An 11,168-nucleotide genomic window follows, 5' to 3' on the forward strand; every position below is an offset into this window, starting at 1 on the left:
CATTTGGCAGTTCTTAACCAAAAATTTTCTAGACGTCGATTTCCTGGTAACTTCTTGATTGAACTCTTGCAGCTTGCGAGATCAACGACGTCAACATCACGAACGCCGTCTCTGACTTCAACAAGTCCGCGTCGTACTCAGACACGGGTGGATCGAAGCTCAACGTCAGCTGTATTGATGGCTACGAGTGGAAGTTCAAAGAGCGAGTGCAACAAGTTCCTTGCACCTTGGACGGTTGGGACTCGACTAACTTCTCTCCGTGTTATCAAGGTAAAATAATTTCAATTTTCAGAAGTTTCAATTAGTGAATTACTTGATTAATATGGCCTTTTATGATGTATTCATCAATTCAACCTTCCATCTCTATTGATACTACACTCTTTCTTGTATGAACCAGAGGCTTATAGGGGAAATTTGAAGTTTGTCACACAAATCGGAGCGCAACGTATGACAGAATATAAAAACATTATTTCATCTTATATTAATATGTTTAAAAAAAAGTATTCATCAATATTAACCTTTGTACAGAATTGCACACTGATGATAGGGGCCACGGCTATAACCAAAAAAATGCGTAGTAACACATCCACACGACAACATTTCTTCTCGCTTCGAGTCCCCGACATGTGGAACAGCCTCCCTGATAGCATCGTTGACGCCCCGAGTATGAACGCCTTCATGAACAGACTAGACGAAGCTATGCAGGAGCATATGTTCAGTCTTGAAATGACTAGCAACTTACGGATCAGGCAATAAGTCCAGCAGCTATCTCAATCAATCGTCAGCTATGGAAAGATCGGGTTCCAAAGGCCGGATCCCTTGTGAATCAAGTCACGAAAAGTTCAAGAATCGGCAACAGGCCATGGGCCTATTTCTTCAATGCCGACACTTCTATTCTATTCTAATTGGAATTTGTTTCCACAGCGTCAGGCCATGGGCCTATTTCTTCAATGCCGACACTTCTATTCTATTCTAATATGAATTTGTTTCCGCAGCGTGCACTGAGAATCCCCCAACAGCTGGGGAAGATATGGACGATCCGGCCTTCACTAACGATTCCATCGGCGCCATCTTGCTGTACAAGTGCCAGCCTAACTACTACATAAACTATACCTACGTGAGTGACAATATATGCATTCAGTCATATGCAATGAGAACTATCTTTCAAAAATTGTTCATCAATCAATTTAGTTCACTACAAACTTTTTAAGCTTTAACTTTTTTAAACTTTAATTTTTTTAATACTTTTTACCGAATTTACTAATTGATTCCAAATAACTTCTATTAATTGAGGAAAAATAAATAATGAATTACCAAATTAATGACGATTGAGGGCAGCGGCAGCAACGGCAGCCTGACGCAGTTTGTTTCTGTGCCCATATTTCCGCTCAAAAAAACAATGTTACGTGTAAAATATTATTAATTTGTATGGGATTGTGTGGCAGATGTTGGTGCCTACCAACACTAGCAGCGGCAGCAACGGCAGCCTGACGCAGTTTGTTTCTGTGCCCATATTTCCGCTCAAAAAAACAATGGAACTCACGTGCTCACCAGACGGCAACTGGACCAAGCAATACCCCGACGCTGACATCAGATGTTATCACCGTAAAGTTCTACCTCAAATATATTGGGTTGTAATGGGGTTATGCTTGTAAAGTATATAGGAGCAATATTAGAGCAGAACAGTTGCCAGTGTGGTAGATAACTTACCGTAATCTCGAAGTTTACCTCTGAAATACTGCGATTCAATTTTTATAATGGAATACTGATTATATAATTGGCTGAAAAACAAAGTTGGCAGAGAAATAAGATGTCAACTTTCAAAACAATTTATGGTATCAATACATAATTTAATCTCTCAATTTCTGATTGAGTAAACTTTTAATATATCTTTCACTTTTTCTTGCTTATTTTTTGGGAGAAATTTTGTTATTTAAATACAAATATATTTTGTTAAATTAAATTGCTCAAGCTATTGCTGATTGATTACATATGGATGAAGTTAGTTCGTGGTTTTAATTATATTTGGTGCAATAAATAGGCCTTACTATACCCTTTACGTCGTTTTTGAATACAATTAGTTTACGTTGAATTAATTTCATATCTTGATTTCTCTTCTCCATGACAGCTTGCATGATAAAACTACCGACATTGGTCAACTCCTGGTCAGACTTCAACTCGTCCAAGAACTACTCCGATGCCAACAATCAAACTCTCTCTGTCGAGTGCCTACCTGGATACGAGTTCGCCTTCAACAAGACCAAGCAAGTTCTGACCTGCGCGGCGTCTAAGTGGGACGACAGAAAACTCTTGCCTTGCTACAAAGGTCAGTGCAGTAACCATGTATATTGAAAATATACTGCACCATACAGCACTGGATAATTAAGCTTATGGATCAACTTGTGATCCTTGAACAGACATGTGAGAATAATCAATAACACAAGAAATTTTACAGCATTGCATTACTTCAAAAGGAGCAATTTTGTTTCAACTGTCAACTTTCTGTTCTTTGCACAACATTTATTGCTTAAAATCTATCTTATTGAAGTAAATAATGATGGCAGTGTAGTAAATTTTAGAACAGAAATCAGTTAATCATCAAACAATTATTCTCATTAATCAGAAATCACAATTCTTTTTTTCAATGGTTGCAGTGTGTCTGGATCCAATTCGGGAAGCTGGAGAAGAAATGACAGTGGGGAACGTTACAGCAAATTCCGTCAACACCACCATGACTTACGCGTGTACGAAGGGACATCACCTGAACACTACTAAGGTGTGATGAATTAACATTGACATATATTAACATTAGCATGTTTAATTCAAAGCCTGCATTCTATTTAAATTTAGCCTCATCCTCAATGCAATTTATTATTTAAGCTGTGTGTTCATTTCTCTATTGATATATTAAGGCACATTTCCTGTAGTTAAAACGAGATCGAAACTAATGAAACAAACTGTTAATAGTAGTTAAATGTGCCGACAAACCTTCTGGGCCTCCCCTCTATTGGGTGTAATTGGACGAGATAATTCCGAACATTGCAGAATGGCCAACCTTGCTCAATACCAGCCGTGGAAAAATTCTGCAGCCGTTTGAAATTTTAGTCATAATTATAAAATTATAAGCCCACTTAAGCCGAAGGTATACATTGATATGTAATTTAGCTTCTACTTGAAGAAAGAAAGTGGGCGCAAGTACTAAGTAAAACAAAAAATTAAAATTGAAAGAGAGAGTTGCTTCCATTTAAAATATGAGCTTGATAGCATTCTCGCTTCTATGAAAATCGTGAAATACTAAATACGGAATAATAGCACAATTAAAAGAAACTGGCATAACCTCACATGTCTGAAAATTTTTGCTGCTAGTAAATCCAACATTTGTGCAGTTTTTTTACGCTAGCACTATTCATCCGAAGACACGATAATTAACTTATTAAATTCAATTCTTATCTGTCCTGCACTTCCAAATGCAGTCATAGAGCTGATTAGGAATATTTAATAAATTGTAATTCAATTTGTACATTAATTCAAAGTTATGTGTATTTTTTGTCATTTATACTTTTTTCCATTTTATTCCTCCTTCATTTCATCAGACTAATTCATTGACAAGGTTATATTTAATTTTCTCTTGTTTCTTATTCAGAATAATTATTCAGAATAATTATATAATTCATATTGCCTACGTCGCTCACAATTTGATTGAATTCAAAGCAGTTATATGCATAGTACATTTGTACATTTTCTTTACATATGATCTGAAAAATGGGACAAAGAATTATGTCAAGACGAGTTTCAAAGCTTCTATTTTCATGAGTTTATATCACAATCAAGTAATAAAATTTTATTTTGGGCGGGTTTCAAATTACCTATTTTTTACTGGTAAGTTTTCTTTTAATTATTGAAATTGTGTAGCTGTAACATGAGAAATAATAATGCTAATGGACTGAAGGCGTGCACCCAACCAGTTTTTGTACTGCCTCTATAACGACGCTGACGGCCCCACAAGAGAAGACATTAGCAGCTCTAATGGTCTCATGGGGGCACCGTGCAAACGAGACTTATATTCAAATTCAACCGTTCATACCTTATAATAAAATATTGTTTAACAATAATTGGGCAACTGGATTATTTTATACTGGTAATAATATTACGAATCAGATTGAGATCTATGACACATTTTGGAGAGCGTTTACCAATAATATTATCGTTTGTGCGATTCGATAAGTATTTTTTTTAATAAATACAAGCTTAAAATATTGGTATGAATGAGAAACATCATGGTCAAATGTTGACACCTCTTCAGGAGTTCCCTGAGCCAGCGACGGCCGCTAATGTCACGTGTCGTGATGATGGCAACTGGACCTACGACCGTGACGACCTACAGTGCGTTACGAGTGAGTGTTGCGTCGTGATTAACTTTTTTATAGCATATTAATCAATGAATATATTTATTTATTGAATATATTATAAAGTTCTTTGGCGGGAACGTTTGGGATATTCTATTGGTTTTGCCCCAGAACGTCATTTGACGAGTTTGGCATCAACTGAAATTCGTACGGCAAAATTTCAATTTACAGGACTAGTTTCAGTGAGTTCTGGTTTTGAGCAAGATTACGTACGGGCCAAGTGTGTACCATTCAATTTTTTACTTTTAGAGTTATGTGACGAGGCCAGTAGTGTCAAAACATTTCGACCTGGTCAGCAGGAAATTAATGATTCAGTTTACTCAGCAAAGACGGGAGGTTACACTGAAATTTCGTTTCAAACAGTGTAGCGTAGAACATAATAACTCTGTGTATCTTGTTTCAAGTTAGTAACATAACGTAACATTACATAACGTAGTGATGTCGGCGCTGAGTGTAGACCTGATGTGGCCTGTAAGGCTTGTTTTATTTATTATAAGTAATAGGCACATTCCAAATGTAATTGACATTAATAGAAAACACTAACAAATATGCAGCCCTGGCAATGCATTAATGCTGGTTGATAATGTTAAGCCGCTGAGAAGCAGACCTCATCAAGGGACTGAGGCAATGTGGCATTGATGATAAGCATAACTGCTTGTACAACAGTTTCATTTAGCGAGTAAACTTAAATTTTTAACATTGAATAGGTAATTTCCTTATTCTCCATTCAGACTTGAAAGATAAACATGCATGCAATCATTCTTATCTATATATTTTTATCTTTTGTGTAGTTTGGCAGAAGCTGTTCTTTAATGCAGGTTTCATTGAAGACCAGAGAGTATTTCTTATTGACAATTTTCTTATTGTTTTTTATTACTATTTATCTCTATATAATATAAGGCAATATCGGAGGTCATACCTTCTTTGCTTGATAACTGATCCTGTAACAGTTTGCACGGGCGAGCCTCCCGAGCCCATAGGCATCGCAATGACTGACTGGAATAACTACACCCGCATTAATGGGACATCGGTGAGTTGGGAAATCAATAATAGCCAGCAGTGAAACATTTCTGGAAAAAAAAGATGAACCAATTCAATATCAGAGTATCTTGAGTTTTTCTTACTTTTTGTTGTATAGTTTGTCAACATGGTGTTCACGGTTAATTAAGGTAAAGATGCCTACTGATTTGCCGTCTAGAGAAATTTATTTTCAAAATTTATTTTTTGCTTCTAGGGTTGTGATATCTTGTTTGTTTAATTCGAATATTATTTAAACTGACTGCACAACACTTTAAACTAGTTTTAGAAAACCAATTCATTCGTTGGCAGCTTCTTCCCGTGAAGCATTGATGTTACATGATGTGACTTGGTAATGTGGTAATTTCCATACATTTTCTTGTTTGATACCAAGCGAAACTTTTTATTGCTCCATCACTACGACCGCAAATCGATAAGTTAGTTTCCCAGAACATAGTTCTTCTCAGGTTGAATTTTAATACAATCGAAATCAATAGAAAATTATTCTACTTGACTGATCACTTAATGTACCACCATACAGAACAATCGGTCTCGAGTTTTAGATTTTGAATTAGAAAATCTTTCAACTTGAGCAAAATATTAGCCTTATTCTTACTTTAAAAACAACAGTGGCTTCCAATAAATATTTTCCTTATTGTTCTCAGATAATGTACACTTGTCCTGGCAATGGAATTTTCGGTAACATGAAATCAACTTTTGAAAGTATCTGTGACAACGGAACGTGGACTTCATTCTCGGAAGATTTCAGAACCTGCGGCTTGCGTAAGTTTAAGCGAATATATTACATTAAATACCTCAGCTTCGAATCAAGTTGGGTCAAAATAACAAACCACTGCGCAATGCATGGAAGCTGCGCCGTCCTACATTTTCTTAACTTCTGTTGTATTTACGTCATCATATCTTACAGTCGGTGAAAAATGCTCATGACCCCACGTCGAATTGTTTTTTTTCAAAAACGATATATTTTCGGTCTACCCACTTTGTCAATTTCCAATACCACAGATGAGCAATAATTTTTGTTCATATCAACATCCGATTCCAAGTTATGTTTACAGTATTACAATCGAAGAATGCGACTTTCCTAAAAAAAATCCTACTAGAATTAAACATGCCTTTCATTTTCAGTCTGCACCAGCAGCCCACCAACAAACATAAGCAACACCATCCCAGTGAACAACACCGGCTTCAGAGAGTACGACAAAATACGCTACAACTGCCCCCCTAACACCGCCAGCTTGCTGGGTGAACGGTACATAGAACTGCAGTGTCAGCCCGGCTCAGGCTGGAACGTAACCTCCTCCACTAACGAAACCATCGAGCAAATCTCAAGCAGATTCACATGTTTTGATTGTGAGTCCATGTCTTCCTAGATACTTCATATAGGCGCCTGAGTCACCTCTAAGCCGACTGTAGGTACTCTGGGGCGGCCGCTAATGGAACGTAAAACTCGACTTGGATGATACATTTTGGCATAACTTGATAATGATACATTTTGGCATAACATTTGTAACGCACTTGTTCGCATAATAATGTCTAAGCATTACTACTCATAGACTGATGATCGTACGCGATAGCTTCGTTTCATCAGTAAGCTTCCATTCTTCGTACTCAGACTATTTGCGTGCCTGTTTTATCTGAAAATCCCGGTAAAATGGTGTTATAAATCTGAAAAATTATCTGTAGCGCATGGATCTGCGTCTCGAAATTATGACTTGCTGTACAAGATGGATTTAAAATCTGTAACTTTACTCGTGTGTACAGCATGCCCGGGACCCGCAGTTGCGCCCAACACCAACTGGCAGAGCAACTGGACTTCAGAGTTCGTGAATGGGACGGTGATCTACTACACTTGCCCCAACACCTCCTACCTCACCTCGGGGAACGACCATCAGCTCATCAACACCTGCAGCAACAACTCCTGGACCTTCCTTGGAATTCCATACTGCATGAGTAAGTACTTGCATTTGCCATTCCTTAAGCAATATATGCATGAAATTAAATAGATTTTAGTTGCAAAAGAACCATACGGTCCTTTCCAACTAAAATATATTTAATTTAATTTCGAAAGAACCATACGGTTCTTTTCACCAAAACTCATACGGGTTTTGGTGATTTATTTGTCTCTCAACCACTATAATTGTCAGAACAGACTAGGAAGTAAAAAAATACGTTACAAACGACCTTCTTCTCAAAATTGCTTTTTACACATCAAGTCTGAGAAATTGATCTCTACAAATACCTTGCTAAAGTCTGTGAGTTTTTCAAATTGTTGTTCAAAAAAATACCATTTATGCATTATCATCATTAATCACAAAATATTTATTGCATGTACAAACAAATTAATGTGAAATTTTCAAACATCAAATCTGTAGTTAATCGACATAGGTCCCAACTCATCTTTCGATCGATTTATTGTTCTGCACCTTTGTCAAAGTGGCAAAGTAAGTTTAATGACATGCATGGGGAGTCCATTTATTACTAACGGTCCGAGTTATTCAGCATTTGAATTCATTTAAAAACTGAATGCAACATTCCTGTTATGTTCGACTCTGTTAAATCTTATCGTTTTGCAATATTTTTGACAATAATTTGAGTTTTTTCATTGATTCCTTCTTACCAAATTTTTTCCCTGAATTAAGGTGTAATGAATTAATGTCTAATCTCTTCATTTATAATAACACATTCTCTTCCTGTTCCAGCTAAGATCTCTACAAGTATATGCATTTCTGGATTATACTAATTTATTTCATCAATCAACACTTCTCAGAGTTTACAAGGAAAGATAACGTCATGTACCATCATGTCATCACAATGTCATTGAAGGGATTAAAACCTAAATATCATGATAAACGGGTAAAAAACGCCAAAATCTATCTATAATGGCGAGAGTGTAAGAACTATAAGTGTTATTATTAGAAGGTTCTCACTTAAAAATGTGCAGCGATTCCAAGATCCTTAAATATTGTGGATGGAAGGTAGAGCAAATTTTTATAGCCGCGGTGCATCAATGTTTGGATCTCATTCAATTTCAAACGAAATTAGCAGACAATGAAGTAGCTCGTCATATAACGAGTTACTATACACAAGCCAATAAACGAGCTGACCACTAGATATTGTGTGCATATTGTCAACAGTAAACTGGCTTTTCGCAAGAAATTTGGATACCGTTACCAAAAAAGTAGAAATCGAAAAATTTTCAGGCAGTAAAAATTTCTTGCAATCGAGAATAATTTCCAGATTTCAAGTTCCACTTCTGATGCCTTAGATTTCAGGATGTTTCAATCTCTGCGCATTTTAAAACTGAAACCTTAGATTAACCATGCATACACGTATTATTTTGTTGAAATTATCAATCCATGACATTTCGCGTCATCATCAGCCCAGTTATCTGGATGTTTAGGTTATAATCACTTCTGTGTGAATTTGGTCGTTCTAATGGTCATATTTGTATTGATGAAATGTTAAAGTGATAATGGTGCTGGTCTCCGGGAAAGTTTTCATTAAATTATGTTTAACTATTTAGCATTATCGTTGTTCTTATTTAATTTTCGTGTTAAGTTAACTATTGATCTAAATGAGTTCTGTGTATTGATCGTAATGCTTCCTCATTTTTCAGCAAGTTCCATTGTCAAGCTTTAACGGCCGGAAGCCAAATTTTCTAGATAATTTGTCTCTTTCTTTTAACGCTTTTCTTCAACATACATCAAATGACACTCAATTAATTCAAAATTCATACGGTGTCCGTGCCATACGAAATGCTCACTGTACTCGTAGTTAGTACGAGTAACTCTATTGCTAGGAGCTCAATTGCATTCTTTGATGTTATTGGGCGATATATTGTTTCCTGACACTACAATGAGGCACAATATACAATAAGGCCTATCCAGGCTACAATAAGGCCTATCCAGGCCTATTCTTTAAATGCCGAAGATACTATACAATATAAGCGCAATACGAACTGACATGCACAGTATACACTGACACAACAATAAGATCCGATGACACGCACACAATGACACTCACACAATAATAAAGTTCATGTGTTTTATAATAAATTTTTCTTATGTTCGTGTGCGTGGTGACGCCTGGCAAGAGTGTGAATGACATGTTGGTGGTGGTTCGTGATGAACGAGGAAAAATATTATTGTTGCAGCGATTGTTTGATCTGTGAGACGGATGAGACTTGGATTTATTTTAGTGATATGATGAGCATGTTCCCTAAGTTCATATTTATAATAACGTGTTATGAAAATAAATATAGCAAGAAAATTATTTTTTTACTTTCATTGTACTATTCCTTGATTCGAGGCCAATTCGTTTGGAATAGAAAGTATACATAATTGTTAGTAAAAAACAATCTTTATTATTGATTTTCATTCCCCTTCTATTTCATTTCGTTTTAATGAGCGACAAACATCATTGAATCAAGTTTCCGACAGTGACCTGTTCCTCAATGTTCTTGTAAAAAGACACCTGCGGGTTATAAATTCAACAGAAGTACGTTGAAGTTAAAATGGCAACATGAATTCTGGCACCGAATCTGCTTCATAGTTGCCACTAGTATATGAAGGGAAAAGCTACATTAAGCAATGAGGCGTTTTTACCATATATTAATCTGTAAGATATTCTGGCTTTAAATTCGAATAAATACTAGATGTTTCAAAATCCTCAATATAATTCAATAACTAATGAAACTAGAAGGCATCACATCAGAAAACTAGAGAGTTTCCAGAGTCTGGTGTCAGACGTGTGGTCGCCGAGGGCAGATTTGGCTTGCGTGTTGCAGGCGACGCGCCGCGGAGTTCGGGTGCAAAGGAAACTAAGTCTCGCGTAAAAATTTCTACGCATGGGGTTGAAATGTTGTAATTAAAATGAAATGTTGTAATTTCCAGTATTAATATTGGTTATATTATCTCGAAAACTAGGGTTATTTTTTAAAATAACGACCAACATTTTAAACAGAAAAATTTTTCATTCCTGAAATTGATTGTGGAGCTAATTCTTTACAAAATAAATATTATTCAAATGAATAATTTGAAAATAATAAAAAAATATTTGAAATTCCTATTAGCATAACAAATTCCTCATTGCTGTCGTAAAATGGGGTTTCTGTAAAAATTTACATTCGTTTCGAAAGCGTGCAGCCATGAAAATTATAAGAAATCTAAAAATCCGTTTAGAATGCAATGCATTGCATGAAAAAACATAGTGTTTTTGATGCAATGACTTTCGAAATTAGTTTTTGTAAATAAATTTCGTCGTATTTTAATTTCAAAATGTAGCTTTCCGTACATTCAGGCTTTTATTGCCCCATCAGTTAAGAAGAGCGATTATCTCAGTCTGTTACCTTTACTAAAGCTTTACTTACATGTTTACTCAGTTGAAATTCCAACACGATGTCTGCAACTATTTTGGCAACACGGTATTTTTTCGTACATTTTGAAAGCTTTCAATAAGAATGACAAATGTTTTTTCGGTGAGTTGGGTGCCCACGCTGGTATAAAACAATATTTAGTCGCTTTATTTTGCTATTGGAACTTTGGAAGTACATCAGTAACATCACAAACGCTGTGCAGGAGGACGGTGGGCGGAGAGGAAACGAAAATCGAAGGCGTAGAATAATTCAGATGCAATGCTGCATGAAACACGCTCATTCTAGACTTTTTTCAAATCGGTTAACTGGTGAAAAAAGCTGGCCCTCATTTGCCCTTAATAAGGAAAATC

The 11,168-nt window shown here is 36.0% G+C and overlaps 1 protein-coding gene across 1 annotated transcript in view; it reads left to right on the forward strand.

Annotated features, from left to right (window-relative positions):
- Positions 1 to 9,763, forward strand: part of LOC108671001 — a 113,998-nt gene extending 104,235 nt beyond the window's left edge. Inside the window, exons 29-38 of the mRNA XM_047881056.1 lie at positions 73 to 270; positions 996 to 1,117; positions 1,446 to 1,605; positions 2,129 to 2,326; positions 2,655 to 2,776; positions 4,304 to 4,394; positions 5,357 to 5,436; positions 6,089 to 6,206; positions 6,570 to 6,794; positions 7,206 to 9,763. Of these exons, the coding sequence (XP_047737012.1) occupies positions 73 to 270; positions 996 to 1,117; positions 1,446 to 1,605; positions 2,129 to 2,326; positions 2,655 to 2,776; positions 4,304 to 4,394; positions 5,357 to 5,436; positions 6,089 to 6,206; positions 6,570 to 6,794; positions 7,206 to 7,447 (1,556 nt within the window). The 3' untranslated portion in view covers positions 7,448 to 9,763. The remainder of the gene's footprint in view (positions 1 to 72; positions 271 to 995; positions 1,118 to 1,445; positions 1,606 to 2,128; positions 2,327 to 2,654; positions 2,777 to 4,303; positions 4,395 to 5,356; positions 5,437 to 6,088; positions 6,207 to 6,569; positions 6,795 to 7,205) is intronic.
- The last annotated feature ends 1,405 nt before the right edge of the window (positions 9,764 to 11,168 follow it).

This window comes from Hyalella azteca, unplaced genomic scaffold, assembly GCF_000764305.2.
Source record: "Hyalella azteca isolate HAZT.00-mixed unplaced genomic scaffold, Hazt_2.0.2 contig6929, whole genome shotgun sequence".
Taxonomy (NCBI): domain Eukaryota; kingdom Metazoa; phylum Arthropoda; class Malacostraca; order Amphipoda; family Hyalellidae; genus Hyalella; species Hyalella azteca.